Source organism: Drosophila guanche, unplaced genomic scaffold, assembly GCF_900245975.1.
Source record: "Drosophila guanche unplaced genomic scaffold, DGUA_6, whole genome shotgun sequence".
In the NCBI taxonomy this organism is placed as follows: domain Eukaryota; kingdom Metazoa; phylum Arthropoda; class Insecta; order Diptera; family Drosophilidae; genus Drosophila; species Drosophila guanche.
The window spans coordinates 251,655-268,345 of record NW_022995746.1 but is presented as its reverse complement, the minus strand read 5'-3'; the positions used below and the strand labels follow the sequence as shown (position 1 = coordinate 268,345).

Below are 16,691 nucleotides of genomic sequence, written 5' to 3'. Positions count from 1 at the left end.
TGTCCCAGGCACAGGTCCCAATCCCTGGTTCTGCCCCTCATCCATTTTTGTACCCAATTGAGCCTTGACTCCCTTCCCCACTTAATTCGTGGTGCTGTCCAACTACAACAGCTTTTTTCCTTCATTACTTTTTCATGTACAAAAGTGTTTAAGTATTTTTAGATTTCATTACGAACGGACTTTGCACAAGTGCAACATGTTTGCAAGAATGCAGAGAAGAGAACAACGGAGAGCTGATGGCAGCAAACAGCAAAAGAGAAAACACAAAGAGAAAGTGGAAGTGTGGAAGAGTGTGGAGGCTGGAGGGCCAAATGGGAAGCCATTTCATTAACGTTTGGCCATTAGCACTTGAAAAATGCAATTGAATGGCGAATGCTTTTAACAAATTTTCATTTATTTTACATTCATTGAGGCAACCCGATGATAAGGTTCGATGAGGAGTACTGCCAGTGCTGTGAAGAGTCTTGCTGGGTGGCTGGGTATCCTTGCTGGCCATTACTTTGATTTCAATTAACTTCTCATTCAAACGTTTCGAGCAGCGGAAATGATAATAATAATAATAATACTTACAACGATATTAGAAAATGGTACTTCAATTCGAAAGAGTGGTAGGAAGAGCAGGCAAAGAGAGCGGAGAGCGGAGAGCGGAGAGGGGGAGAGCGGAGGCAGAGACAGAGCGGGGAGGAGGTGGAGCCGGACACGAACAAAGTGACTGACTGAATGATGTTCAGCAAATTGAAATGAAATGCTTACGGGTTGAGGCAGACAGGGCAGGAGTCGAAGCTAGGAGGAGGAGCAGGGTCAGATGCAGAGCTAGCACCATGCCAGCGCAGAGTCAGAAGCAGTAGCAGAACCCGTAGCAGTCCTAAACCCTGCCTCCGTCTGGTACTGTGAAAGTCAAAAGGTTTCTGCACAAATTACGAGAAAAATGTCACCGCCTCTGGTGCTTCTCCCTAAACCTCTTCCCCACTCTAGTCCGGACTGATTGTTGCGCCATTTTGCTGCTCTATTATTCAAAATTGACAGCTGAATGAGTAAAATGGCCACGACAGTCGTCATCCCCTTCCTGCCAAACGGTTCTCAGTCCCAGTCCAATTGCTCTTTTCTGGTTGCGCTGAGAGTTTTGTCCGTCTATCTATGTAGCAGTGTGTGTGTGCATATGTGTGTTTATTTGCGTCCAGTTAAATCCCGTCCTGAGCCTTACCCTTTGCCCCACTAATGACATCGCGTCTATAAGTTGATTTCTCAGGTGTTCTTTTTTTTTGCCATTTGTCAATTAGCTTTGACAATATTTGGGTTTAGTTTGGACACTGCGATAATTGCCTGGGCCAAGAAATTTGAAAGAAATGAAATTAGAAATAAAAATTAAATATGCCGCTTTCATTTTGACTTCATTTTGTGGCATCAATAATTCAGGGCATACTTTCAGGCCGTGCCACACAAAAAAGTGGTCACTGCTATTAAGGTCTCACTCACTCTCACTTGCGCTGTCTTTGCTGGCGCTTGTCTGATGTGTCTCTCCCTTGTTTTCTTATTTCCTTTCTGCAAGTGTAGCCGTTCACACGTGCCCCAAAAAAAGCGAAGAAGAAAAAAGGATCCATAGGCCACTTAGCACTAGGAGAAAGAGAGCGATGAAGAGAGGAGTGCAGCAGTTCACTTCAACACTAAATATTTATTGTAGCTGAGCTTCCCACTCTCTCCCTGTCACTCACTCTCTCTCCCTCACTCTCCCTTGCTCTCTTTGTGTGTGAAAATGTCGACATTTTAACGTCTGTTTACCTATCGATTATTTCAGGTAAATTAAGTAGCTTCGGCCGGGCAGGACGTGTAGGTGGACGTTGATGTACGACATCAACAACGATGTCCTTTCTGTTGAGGGCCGCCTGCCAAATGCATTAAAGGATCAGACATGCCCCCACACACATATACACAAAATCCTACATAGCTGGACAGCCAGCCACTTACTTATACAAACAAAGATCCACCTTACACACACACACCCATAACCACACACATGTATGTGTGTGTGTGTTGGGGTGTTGCTGGGGGCATGTGGTCATTATTTTGACAATTACACACGTGGCGCCATTTGGCTCAGGCACAGGTCCAGCTCGGGTTCCTGTTACTGCCTTGTCCGCACACACACTTCTAGCCACTGCCACTCCGCCTCCCACCTATACCTACTCCTCCGCCTGACCCCATTCCCCTATCCAAGTTTCATGTGTATTTGGGCGGCTTTGTTTTAGTGCAGGACGAGAACGTTCCTATATGGATTTTCCATTAACAATTTGAATATGTAAATGATGGAGAGCCAGTCAGCCACAGTGTGTACGAGCTCAAGCAAATTTGAAACCAACAGTTTTATTTTGGTATAAAATAAACTATTTGAAATTTTTGGATTGGAAAAGATCAATTTTAAAATTAACACATTAGGTAACATTTTATTTTACTTGCTTCAATTTTATGTTGATTAAATTGTAATTAAATCTACAACAAAAAACATCCAAAAAATAAATTGCACAATTTTAAACAAATATTTGCAGGCTCCCCTGATAGAGTGATACATTTGTATAGATATTTACAACCCACTCAAAAAAATCTTCATTACTTTAATTTTGAAATTTTGTATTACTTTTTCAGTTCAGTTGAAAAGGTGACTACCCGGGAATCACACAAGATAACCTCAAAGGGTAAGTTTTAAATATGTATTCATTATGTAGCTTAAACATTTTTGTTGGGTACACGTCTGGCACAATTTTAGTTGTGTTTAATAGAATAGACCCTTACATTCTCCCATTCCCGAAACGATATATCTGCTGTCTTATTTTCATATATTTTTAAGCAATTTATTTCTGCTTTCGTCTATTTTTTTTTGCATTTAATTCACGACTTTTTTTATATATTTTTTATATCAACCTTTTTTTGTATTTTTGTACCAAAGCATTCAGCATTAATATACTCTACCCCAGCACCAAATACCCTTAATTTTGCACAACTTTCAACCTACTGTGCAGCGGCACATGAGCTCTATGGGGTACCAGTATCGGTGCCTTAGCTGCAGCTCCCTGCTTCTCCCCAGCTGTCCATCTTGTTGTATGTTTACTTGTGCGTGGAACGCTTCATTTAATACGTTAACAATGAGATTGTCCTCAATAATTGAATTCACTAATTGACTGATGATTACATTTTGTGTTTGCCATATAGCAATAGTGCCCAATAGGAGCCAGTACCCTTTGTACCCCCCCAAAACCATGCATGGAAAGTGTGTCATCGATCGATCGATCGAACAAATCGGGACGCAAGCAGTTGACTTTCTCAAGCTTATATTATTCACAAGGGGCGGGCGGCGCACACACAAACAGTAAATAGAATTTATATATACATATACGGGGGCAGCAGCTACAAGAAACACACACACATACGCACATAGATACACTCCCACATACACATATATTAAGAAACTTATGGAAATACATTCACAGAGAGAACAAGGAAAAAGAACGGGCAAAGAACTCAAAGCTATATAGATGATAGGGGGTGGATATACTGAGTGGTTGCTTAGGGTGGGGTGGTGTGATTGTACTTACCCCATCCAAGGTCTTGATGTTGTGCAATGCATCCTGGGCGCGCAGTGCCGCCTTTCGGGTATAATAGGTGACAAAACAGCACCCTGCAAAACGAAAATGAAACAATCGAAATACATATCGAAATACAAATCAAACGAATCGATAGACAAGTACACAAGAACGATAGTTATGGATACAAAAAAACGATTAATAATAGTTTGTACTGGCTATGCATACATATGTACTGGAACTTTTTTATGAAAACTAAATATTATTAATGTGGGACAATTACACAAACATTTTATTTAGTTTTTTATTTTAGCACTTTTTTGGTGGCGTTTTAGCATGCAGCTGAGCTAAGTTGTTCTTCTAATATATAGATATATATATTTAGATATAGGTACAAGATTGTATGGTACAATTCTTGTCATGCAGTTTACTGGACATTCACGCAAGCAATACAGCAGGTCGTTGGGCGTGGGGCGGTTCAAAGAGAAATGGACAGAAATTATATGGTGTACAGGGAGTACTATATATGTACATATAGCTTAGGTTATAGCTTAATACCCAAGCGGTAAGAATAATATTTGTGTGGTATTATATTCCACCTATAAATGCACAAAGAAACTTTCTTAAAAGAATACACTGCTTCATAAGGCTACAATTCTGTTGAAGCTAATAGCGCCTGCTCAGTTCTTAGTTCTATAAAACCAAAATTGTTGTTTTCAAAAATGTTTCTATATTTTCTATACTTGCTTTTTCTAAAGACATGAACTTGGTTTGTGCCATCTCTTCTCTGCCTGAATTGTTTATGTATACACTTCCCTTCCTCTTCCCCTTATTGACTGCTTTATCTGGGCACCAAGTAAACCCTTCATATGTCTCTTTAATTTCTTATCGGAATATAAGCAACAAAATTTAATACAAATATTTAAAAAAAAGTTTCTTAGCAATTCACTGCACTGACTGACTGCTTTTGTTCTAATTTTATACACCATTTTCTCTATCTATGTAGCTATCTATCTATTGCATTCCATCTTGGACACTTTGATTTCTTCTATTTCAATATATTTCTATCTATTTAACTGTCTGTATATAAATGTGGATTGCTATCTTTTAGGAAATACGAGCCAATATTTTGAACAAGTTGTTCAATATTTGAACTTTATTCCAAGCAGGCAGTGCATCCGGCTGCCTTTGATTATTTCGATTACTCTTATCTTTTATCTACGCATAAAAAAGTTATCTATAAACCATATTTCCAACTTATTTTGTTCCGTTTGTGCAACAAAAATATCTTCAAGTATTGCTTTTCGGTCATCCTTCATATCAATTTATTCGTATCCATTTATCCACTTCTCCATAAGTTAGATTCAATTATAATCCTCCCTTCCACCACGAACACCTTAACTCATTTACATCTGTCCCCCGATCATCTCACTTGCTCCTCTAGACCATAAATATGCATAATGGAATTTACCTTTTCGCTTTTTCGGGCAAAAGTTTGCAAGCAAATGCGCATATTATTCTGATACAGCCCAGCCTGTCCCGAAAAATTAACCAGAGCAACAACCAGGACACAAACACACACACAAATACACATATGCTGCATCCCCTGTGTGTGTGTGTGTGTGTGTGTGTGTGTATGTGTGCAAGTTTTTGCCGCTTATACACGCACAATTATGGCCAATTCCCACGTGGGGAAACTTTAGCCATGAGACCCACAACAGAGCCCAGAGGTAGGAGTAGCACCTGGACCCTCACAACTTTTAATGTTTGCTGGGCTCTCGCCATCAGCATAATCATATTACTTGATGTTTTTAACACCCTGACAAAGGGGAACCACCCAAAAAAATTGATGAACATTGTAAAATTTCATTGGATACCCGGAAATAATTTGCACATTTGTATGCCTCTCGACTCACCTCTGCTAATCGATGTGACCTTATCCCTAAGCACATTCAATGTGTGCACAGGTCCAAACTGCTCGAACATTTGACGGAGTCTCGTCTCATCCCATGTCTTGGGTATTTGGCCCACAAACATTTTAATATTATCAGCATCCGGCTGATCCTTTAACATTTCGTTGCCGTTTGTGTCCATGACATCCAGATCGGGCTTCAGATCATCCTCCATGGGACTGGACAGGCTGGAAGAGAGGATAAACATAGAATTAGTTAAGGAACCAATTATAGTATTAATCAGAGAACAATTTAAAGTAGAGTCATTTCCATTTACATTTATAAAGTTTTTTCACAAAATTAATTCATTACGAATCTCTTTCTCATTGAACTTTTATGGGCAACAAACTGTTCCAATTTTCTCTTTTATCTGGGTCTGTAACTGGTCTTAACTTCATTTGCTAATTACGATAAAAAACAGACAACAAAAAGTCTCCTCTCTGCTTTCCCTCTGCTGTCAAGCAGTTCCACGCTTGCCACTCTGCTCTGTCTCTCTCTCTACCAAACGTTGCCTAACTGCATAAAATACAAATACTAATTGTTATTAGCAAACTAATCTAATCTAAAAAGTTGTAAACGTATTTACTTTTGTTTTGTGGTTGACCAGACTCTAACTGGGGGGAACTGCTAGGAATGTCCTGGTAATGGACCTGCTGGGGTACGCTTGTCCTATGCCTGAATGACTGACTGGCAAACGAACACATCGAACGCTCTACTTTGAGGTCACTTTCGGGTTGGGTTTTTGTGTACAAACTGCCCAGAAAAAGTTGTACCAGCGAAATGTCATTATTGTTGTTGTTTCTAATGGGTCAATGAGGGGGTTTACTGCGAGTTTATTGGGTGTTCTTGATGGTGTACCAAATTGACTTTTGGTTGCTTGTCAAGTTACTCGGCAAAAAGGGAGCTCTGCTGTCGCTGATGTCAAGCAGAGTGGAAGGGAGTTTTCTTGATGCTGCTGCTGCTGACAAGCAGTTGGGAAGAGATTTACGCTGCAGCTGTTATTTTCAAGCAGTAGAAATGGGAGTTCCGTTCCTGTCTAGCAGCTGACCCAATAAATTTAAGCACTTAAATGACTTTGACTTTGCCTTTTGGCGAAGGGCATGCCGCCAAGTGGCATTGTTTTATTGCTATGCAAATTCCTACGTATTAATATTTCCATTGCATACTTTTTGGCCGACAATTGATATGCTGGGCTGGTGGGATTAGCTATATTATTAAGAGCTATCTGATGTAGAGTCATCTGAAATAATGGCATTTAGGAAATTACTACCAATTTACTTTTAAATTTCTTCATTTTTCAATTTCCTGCGTAAGTAATTCTTATGGCCCCGTACTCCTCCGTTCTGGTGGCTATGAACTGCCAGAATTACAACCCCCTGGCGTGGCATGGCAGGGATGACAACCCTCCCACACTTAGTAAAAGCGAAGAGCTAATGCTGCTGCCGCCGCGAGCCATCAAATGACAAATCGAAATTAATCTGTTAGAGCCGAGAACGAGAAAGCGCCAAATTGTCTATGGCAAGGTGATAAATTCAGGCCTGCCTGCCGCTAGGCTCGAGCTCCACGAGGAATATGCAAAGGAGCAGGCAATATTGGGGGGTAATCCATCGTTCTGTGCCTGCTGGCATAAATCTCAAAAACGGGAAACATTTACGCATTTTCTCAGCCAATTGCGTGCGTGTTGCCAAATAAAATAACAACAGAAGAGAAGCAGAGTGGCAGGGGTAGCAGTGGGGAAAGAAGTAACGAGGAGCTGTAGAAACTCCCTGCAATAAAGTAGCAGCGACAGGTGTGTTGCCCCTGGAGTCTGTAAGGCAATTATTTCTGCCCTGCCGCCAATCCATCGGGGGAAAGAACGAGATACCCCGAGCCAACTCAACTTGCCAGGATTCAGCCTCTCAGAGCTGCTCTCAGAGCCTCACAGTACATCTCCTTGGGTGTCTCTCGGGGCTGCGCTTGTGCATTAATAATTCAGTTTCATTTAAATGCGACCAGGCTTAATGAGAAAATCGCCTGCGGTGGCAGCTGAAGCCTGGCAGAGGGGCAGAGGGGCGCAGGAGCGGCAGAAGAATTTTCCACGCTCTCTGTTGGGATTTGGGTGGTAGGACAGCAGGTGTTTGACTGGGCGGAGCATGACAGGGAACGGCAGGGCACACAGGTGATGATGATGATGACGATGACTATGTTGGGTATCGCCAGCTCAATGCGCATTCAACAACTTGAGTGAGGAAAGCACGCTGTCATGGCACAGTGGCTGCAAGTTTGATAAAAAATGTGAGCTGGAGCTGCAAATTTCTTTGTGGAGTGCCTTCCATGGGGTGCTCCTATATGCTGCTTATAGGAACTGCTTTCAGGGACTGCTTTCACAGATACGCTGCAACCACGTTTGTAATACATCCTCAGCCCGCTTCGATGAGCTTCTTCCATACGCTGCTTCAATGAAGTTCTTCCACAGTCCCTTCCAATGTGATTACTCTGAAAATTTCTCAATTTTTCTACCCCAACACGCACTGCTTAACGTACCACTGTGAAATGGCGACACAGTCAGGATAGGCCAGTCAGTCAGTCAGATGACGTGGCAGCACTTAATTTATGATGGCAGTTTGTTATGCCGCGGCTGTCACAACAAAAGCAAACAGCTCAAAGATAGAGACAGGCAACAGCAACAAAAAATAAATACAAGAAGTGGAGAACTGGAGGATTGGAGGACTGAACCCAGCGAAGCATAAAAATGACCCAACATAAATTTAAAAATTCTTGCTTTATTATTTAATAGTCAAGTGGGAGAGCAGGAGGATGCGCTTTCCTAGGGCTCATAGTTGACGGCTCAGACCAGACCCAAGCCTGCGGTATTACTACCACTGGAAACAAGTGGACACAGACCCAGACCCAGACCCAGACCCTAACCCTCCCCCTGCCTGTTCGTTATCATCATTACGAAGATGCTATTAGTATTATAATTACAATGTCCTGTCAATTATCATTCGCTATTATCTTTGATGACTTTGGCTATGTGAAAATTGTCACCTTGATGGCTTCTGCCAATTAATAACCTTAATGCAATGCCAATTATCATTAGTCAGTCGATGGCTGCTGCCCGAACTACCCTTCATATTCCTCCCTCCCCTGGTGCCATTATCACTTATTTTAATTAAATCAGTCACCAAGCAAGTGGGACGGCGCTCGTCCGCCCAACGATTTTCAGTCGAATTTTTATAATTTCCGGGCAGAGGAAGCGCCACACAAATAGAAAATGTGGCGCACGTCCGAGGAATAACCATTCGAAATGTGATAGCTAAAAGATGTCTCTGAGGGGAGAGCTGTAGATGGCGGCTATAGGAAATTGAAATGTTCCATAACGGCTGCCAGGTAATATGCAAAAATGATAAGCGCTGAAGTTGAACGACGGAAAATGCTTGTAAATGTTATGGGGATGGAGATTTTTGAAAAGATTTCGATGATGGACGGGTCCTACAAGGCAACTGCGGAATATTTATTAGACTTCCAGCTTTAACGATGCGTGGAAAATGGAATTCAATGCTCAGGAAAATTAAGCAGGTTATGGGATAAGGGAGGGCTTCAAAGTGCGTTTAGAAATTAAGCAGTTTATGGGTGGAAGTTGGGCTTGAAACTGTACTTAAACCAAAAATTACTAATGACTTGTAGAACCCAACTAAAACAAAGTCCGATAAATCATTTGAATGCCGGGTAACAGTTGCACAAAAATTGAGTATATGGAGGCAACTCTGCTTGTGGGTGGAGGCTTGCAACACTCACCGATTTGCTGCAGAGATGGCTGGGGCAGCGGCAGCCACGGTCAGGCTATGGTCGACTAATGAACTTCTGGAATTAATGCCGGAATTCAGCTGCGATGACGTTGCTGCTGCAGTCGCTGCTGCTGCTTCTGCTGTTGTTGCGGTTGTTGCGGCTGCTGCTGCTGTTGGTATTGTTGCTGCAGGGACTGCTTGCGCTGCTTGTGCTGCTGCTGGAACGTTCTGCAGCGTTGCTGCTGTTGTGCTGGAATTTATTTGGTTGTGTAAAAGTGTTTCCAACAATGCAGTCGACATTTTTGTTGTAGCTGCTGTTGCTGTAGTAGATAATGCTGGCAGGAGGCTGTTGCTGCTGTTGGTGTTGCTGTTGTGCCGCAAATATGGATGAAAACTTTTTGCAGCACCTGTAAAAGTGGTTGTCGCTGCAATGGCACCTGAAGTAGGTCCAGAGCTCGTTAGATTCTCTAAATACTTGACTGGCTGTGGATGTAGTTGTAGTTGTTGCTGCTGGGATTGTTGCTGCTGCAACTGTTGCTGTTGTGTCTGTTGCTGCTGCTGTACGTTGCAATTGTTATTGTTATTTAAATTGTTATTGTTATAAAGGATATTGTTGCTGTTGCCGTTGCTGTTGCTGCTATTGTTGCCATTAGCAATAAGTGCAACAGGTGTCGTTGTCAGCATTGTTGTTGCTGGTGTTGCTGCTGCCTCGTTAGTTGTTTCTGTTGCCACTGCCTCTGCTGCTGTTGCCACTGTGCCTGCTGGTATGCTGCTCAGTGTATCCGCATGCAGATTCAAGGATTGCAACATCATTTATAACAGTTTAGCTCGGGTTTTATTACCGAGCAGGAGGGGTCGGTTGTCTCTGTCGCTGTACTTGTCCCTCTGTTTGTTTGTGTTTCCCTGGGTCTGCTTGCTCGCTAATTACTTTTAGTGTCGCATTTGGCGCTCGCTCGCTTTTTAATTTGCTTCGGGTTTTAGTTTTATTAAAATTGTATATTATTGCGCACTGGGAGGGTCTCCTCGCTGCCTGTTTTACTCCTTTATTATTTTACTTTTACGCGCTCTCGCTTTGCTTATCACAGTTTTTACGCTCACAATTAGCTGCACAGGATTCGTTTTTGACACTCCGTTTAACAGTTGAGCGCTCCAATGGCAATTGCCTTTAAAATAAAGAGGAACGAAAAGATGTTTGATTATTAAAGAACGTGGAGAAAATAGTAGTAAGAATATTTATAAATTATTTATATCATAATTTTATTTCAAAATGTATTGATTTCAGCTCAAACTTCATTGATTTAACCACAGAGAATATGCATTGTTGGACCACTAAAAACTTCAAATATATCCTCAAAATTCTTTTAAATTTTCATTGCTTTAAATTCGCTTGTGCCCCGAAAAGGTGCATCCTACCAAGTGCCCTGCAAATATTTATTATTAGTAGTTTAAGCATCCACTAGAGAGACCACAGTCAAAATGGCTGCCAGCGCTTCAGCCTATAACCAAAGTCCCAACACTCTGGTTGATCCAACTGCATTCTGGTGTAACTGCATAGCTAAGCGCATTTCAATGCAACTGCCGGACTGATAGACTGGCTGACTGACTGACAGGCAGACTGACCGCAGTACTTGGCCGTCACTCCACCCCACTCGACTCTCTGACTGTCTGCATTGAAGTGCCTCTGCGTGGGCTTTGATACAACACACACACACACACTGCCATATATGACTATATATCTATATCTATGTCTGTATCTGTATCTGTATCTACCGCTAAGCAGATAAGCATTTCAAGTGCTCACACACAAAGCTGGACTGAGTGCTGCTGCTGTTCTGCCGCATAATGTTGAAGGCTCTAGCTAATTAGTTAAATTGAAATCAAATTATTTGTTGTCGCACTTGACTGACCACAGGCATGGGCGCCTTAATTAACGCGCTTGCACACAGACACATAGTCACAGATACAGTTTGGATATTCCGAGGGTCAGTTGTGGGATGTGAATGGACAGGGGTAACAGAGCAAGAAACTTGGAAGCAAAGCGATTAGCCATTAGCCTTATTGTGCTATGTATACCAGTCCAAACTCAAAAACGAAAATGGCAGTCATCTGTAGATGTTAAAGTGCGGCCTTGGAGTTAAAGTTTGACAATATTTGGGACTACTTTTGACTTTACGAGTAACCCCAGGAAGAGCATCACAGAAATGTTGAAATTTTTAATTATATTTAGATATTTTTACCATTAATTATGTTGATATTGAAATGAAAATATTTTATGTATTTGTATTTGTATTGTAAATGTATTTATCGATAACTTAATTGTTTCTTTAGGAATTAATTAAACTTTGGATTGGAATTGCCTTTGCTATAGCATAATGTACTCTCCCTTGTTTCACATCTTAAACTTCATTAAAATCGTCTCAAACTTCATTTTCACTTAAGTTCCAGTTCTTTTCCTTAATTGTTTCACAGCTTATACTTTCTTGATCTCGTTTTAAACTTAATTTTCATAAATTTTTCATTTTATTTCCAAATTATTTCCTATTTTCTATCTTAGCACTCCACTTCCGACTCTTCTTTGACTTTTTTTCCACCTTAATCTTAAAGTGTTGCCTTAGCACACACACTTTTCGCTCTCCTCTGCTCTGCTCCCCCCAAATTTTCCAGAAAGTCGCCACGAAATTCGCGCGTTTTTCTATTATTTTTTAATACATTTCAACGCTTGCATATTTTTGCTCGCGCTTCTATTTTTCACTTATTTATTTTTGCTTTTGCTTTTTTATTTGTGTTTCTTGTTTGTGTTTTTTATTTCTTTTGGCTCCGTCCGCACCTCTTGGCCGGACACTGGCAACTGTCGTTGTCCCCATCATCCGCATCGTTGTCGTGCCATGAAACGCTTGTTGCATCCACCTCAACACCCCCAACCCCCTAGTCAAGCCAGAAGTCGGGGTGGGTGCCACGGGGCTAGCTGAAACAAGCGTGTTATGAAGGCAGCAGCCAACGGTTTGCCAGCGGCATGCTTCAGCTTGCCAACGCTGCCTGGTGCTCCTCCTTTGCCACTTGCCACGCGCTTATCCCAACGCCATCAAACGATGTCGACGGCAACAACAGCGACGCCAATGTCGTTAGAGTGAGGGTAGCGAAAAATTGGGAGAAGAGTTGTTGAGGCTAGGGTTGGAGCGGAATTTGGGTGGAGGATCAAAGGCAAGGGCAAGGGCTATGGCAGGGTATAGATTTTGGCAATGAAAACCTCATTAGAAACTCTCTTTTAGGTATTGCATTTACTCGTTATTATCAACCCAGGAAAGGGTATTGTTCAGTTCAATAACAAATTTGATCCTTTCCCCCTTTGCTGCTGCATTATGAGCAGTTATCGACGTTGGCGCTGCTCTCCGACCGCCGCCTGGCTGCTGCCTGGCTGCTTATTTGGCTCCTGCAGCTTAACCAGTCTCGACACACAGCCACAACACCGCCACGCAGCTAGGGATGGTCCAAACACCCACCCATCTGACGATGGTAAAGCATCCGCCAACCTCCCCCCTTACTAGCGTTGGTAAAGCAGCAGCCAGCCCACAACCCTCCAGCGGGGTTTTGTGTCGCAGCCAGCCAGCTGTGCCATCCTCCACATGTCTGTTGCTGTCACCTTGTAATTTTATTTATCTATTGATTATTGAGTATCTCTTTTTCTATTTATTTGCTTTTGTTTGCCCACGCAGCTACCCCTAAAGTCGGGCAGGCCACAAGCCCCCAACCCCTAGCCACTCTTTGGCATTTTTATTACACCAGAATCCTATCCTCTCTCTATCGTGTATGTGTGTATGTGTGTATGTGTGTATGTGTGTATGTGCCCCTGGCTGTTTTTTAATTAACTTTAGTGACAATATTTTGCACCAGCTGCATACCCTCAAATGCCCAACCCCAACCCCCAGCAGGCCCAACCCTGGCCCAGGCTGAGAGATAATCAAACTTTGTCCATTGTATGCAAATGTAGGCAAGTGATACTTGCTCTTGGTCCCGTTACCGTACCGTTTCGTGTGTTATAGGACACTCTCTCTGATCTGACCCCAATTGCTGTGACTGTTTCTCAGTCTTGTCAGTGTACGTCTGTGTGGGTCTGTTTGTCTCTGTCTCTCTTCTACAACTGACAGATGACAGCGAGCTCCCTCCCTTGAAATTTCGTAAAGATGTCACTTGTCCATTGGGTGCATTGTACCAACGACGAAACAACTGACTACAGATGCTACCCTACACTGGCTACATACGAGCCATATGTGCGAAGTCACATACCCACTTGGGGTGACACTTCCACTTCCACTCCCACTCCCCCAATCCCATTCCTATTCCCATTCACTTGTTGAGCGACTTTTTCCTTATCTTATCTCTGTGTCGTTTTTATACGTTTTTGCCTGCTTGCTTTATTGTGGTTTACTTTTCCATGCGTCGTTGTTACATATATAAATACATATATATGTCTGTAGATATTCCATATCTGTATATATGTAAGTATGGAATATGTATTTAAGATGGTATCCAAGTGCAAAGAGAAACTATCTGCAGTTGTGATGGGATAAACAGGTTTCTATACCTATATCCATATTGTAGTCAGAGAATGACTAACCAGAAGAAGAAATCTTCTGGTAACATGGGCACAGATAACACACAGTTACACTGCAAGTGAATATAAAGTATATTTAAAGCTAACTTCACGTTGTATAAAATAAATTATAACAGTTTTAGAAAGCTTTGGATAATCGAATCGAAATTTGACCTATAATTGTTTTATAACAGACGTATACAACTTTTATTACAGATAAGAGCGTAGAAGACTTCAAATACGAAATATTTGAAAACATCAGTAGCTTATCAATCTTTTTGTAACACAAATTAGAACAGTTTCAACAAAGTTTTTATAGCAGTTTGCAAAATTGAAACACTTTTAAGGGAAAATGTTTCATATCGGGACTATCCATGGCCTAAATAACATACATTATAAGAGTTTTTAAGTTTATTAGTTTCTGTTATTAATAACAGATTAAATCGGGTAAAAGTTCCACCTGCAGAATGAAAATATCATTTCAATTCATTCGTAACCGTGGTCTGTATTACAAAGTGTATAACAGTTTCTTCTTTCATTTTTTTTTTATGCATGTAAATACTCACACTAATATTCCCACTAATACTGAAACTATCCACTAGATGACCTTTTAATTTTCAGTACATTTTTGTTAACTTTTGACTTTTCACACCACAAATGGTCACAATATTTCCAATTATCTCGAGCTGTTATCAAGAACTTTTATCAGTATATTATGTATGTACACATATGTACATGCAAATGTATGTATTTAACAGGTAAATCAATCATAAAAAATCATTCACATGTCCTGCACTCGCGACTGCGTTTAATAAAGAAACGATGACGATAAAAGGAGAGACAACCGCACGTAGACGCCAATGGAGGGCAACTAACCCGTGCAGAGACCCAAAAATGTTGTATTCTGATTTCATAATTTCTCACAACAGCACCAGCAGCACCTCTCTCTATCGCTGTCTCTGTCTCTTGCTCACTGTTATCTGCTGCAGATAAGGGTTTCCACCGCTTATCGCATAATTGCTCACTGATTGCCGCCGTCAGGTAACAAAAATTCCCTGTCGCTCCCTGCTCTCTCCCTGTCACTCGTTTTTCCTGCTTACTTTTTTCGCTTTTTCTCTGCTTACTTTTTGATTTTTCTCTGCACAAATATTTTCTCTTGACGGAGAGTTTTTCTTCACGCTACCGTCGAGTCACAATAATACGAGAATGTCACTGTTTGGCTTTACTATCTGTAAAGCTGTACAGGTTGGATCGAGGCACTTTAATTGAAAATCTTATCGAGGCAATGCAGGGGAGGAGTAGGTGAAGAGTGCATCACCCAAAACTTCTTATCAAAACACATGACGAAACAGCGGAGTTGAACCGAGCCGCAGGCACTATTAAATAAAACAAAATTCAATGGGCAATGGCCATTGTCTGTTTTCTGTCCAACTTCGCGCTCGATATATCCGCACTATAATGCTCATAAATATAAACTAAACCCCGTGCGAGTGGCCGCACTGCATATATATCCTATATCCTGCACCTATGTATGTGTGCGCCATTACACAAATACCAGGGGGCAAAATGGAGAGACCCAGAGCTAGAGCCAGAGCCAGACCCAATGAGCATGCCACGTAGCCAAAGTATCGATGAGTTTCAAGTGGGTGACGTTGGGGAGGTCGTGTGACCGGAGCAGCCGCTACAGCAGAGCTACAGCCGTTCAACCTCTCAGCCAGCAGTGACCATAACAGACCAGAGCAGAACAGATACACACAGTACTATATACTGGACTATATACTATCGATATGTGTATATGTAAAAAGAAAAGAAAGGCCTGGCCTGGCCTTCTGGTTTGTTTGTCATTGTGCCATCAAATTATAATAAGCGACTATTTATTGGTAAAAGTGTGTCACTCTTTTGACTACATACGAGTATGTCCAAGAGCCTACAACGCGCTCTCTACATCTCTCTTTCTTTCCGTCACTCAAGCATTCGCTTTGTCCCTTTTTCACTTGCTTCTAAGGAGATAATTATATGGTGTATGTTGGGGTGGGGGAACCACATGCATTAAGCGGAATCGAACGGAAAAATCGAATATTCAATTACCTATTCCATTTCCTGGAATTATAATTTTTCTGTTTTATATTTTTACATTACATGATTATGTATGTCAATATGTTCATACATCTGTATGCACATATAACCCACATTATTGAGCATGTGGTATCAAAGACTGTGATTGCTTGCGTGTGGTTTGAAGGGGCTGGGGAGATGCAATTTGGGATGCATTTACTTGCTTATTAGAGTTAATCAAAGTAGTTATGGGATATATAAATTATAGGAAAGGATATAGAAAGAGATGCAGCAATCCGATATGTGTATGTATAAATGATATTAAAATGTATGTTAGATGTACAGCAGTTTGTATTACATGTTTCTTAGAATTATTGATAGTTTTTTACATTTGTCCTAGAATAATTACCAATTTTAGGAACATTTTTAAGTTTTTTATATATTTCTCATCTATTAAAATTAGCGAAAAATTTAAATTTTGTAAATGTACTTTGCACGAAACAACAAAAATTAAGTTGCAGGCCTCGATTAGTAGATTATCACTTCCCCATACTTAGAATTGGCAATTGGGGGTAACCAAATTCTTTTTTATAAATAAAAAAACTGTGATTTTATATTTAAATAGTTTTAACAGCAGATCAAATGTGCACACGGTAAAAGCTTTAACTAAATTGTCGCTGTAGGTAAATGCTGCAACTAACTTGTAGCTGAAGTTGCCGCTTTTATCATATATTCATTTTCATTCAATAGA

At 41.2% G+C, this 16,691-nt stretch overlaps 1 protein-coding gene across 5 annotated transcripts in view; it reads right to left on the bottom strand.

Annotated features, from left to right (window-relative positions):
* The window catches only part of LOC117582010 (CUGBP Elav-like family member 1-A), a 57,473-nt gene extending 42,653 nt beyond the window's left edge, over positions 1-14,820 (bottom strand). The window contains exons 1-4 of one of the 5 annotated variants that reach the window (XM_034269525.1): positions 14,452-14,794; positions 9,305-10,457; positions 5,492-5,715; positions 3,588-3,670 (exon numbers count right to left, since the gene is read on the bottom strand). In XM_034269525.1, coding sequence (XP_034125416.1) covers positions 3,588-3,670; positions 5,492-5,715; positions 9,305-10,107 — 1,110 coding nt within the window. In that variant the 5' untranslated portion in view covers positions 10,108-10,457; positions 14,452-14,794. Of the gene's footprint in view, positions 1-3,587; positions 3,671-5,491; positions 5,716-9,304; positions 10,458-14,451 lie in introns of those variants that run through there. The other 4 variants (XM_034269522.1, XM_034269523.1, XM_034269527.1 and 1 more) reach the window with 4 other exon arrangements.
* Between the last annotated feature and the right edge of the window lie 1,871 nt (positions 14,821-16,691).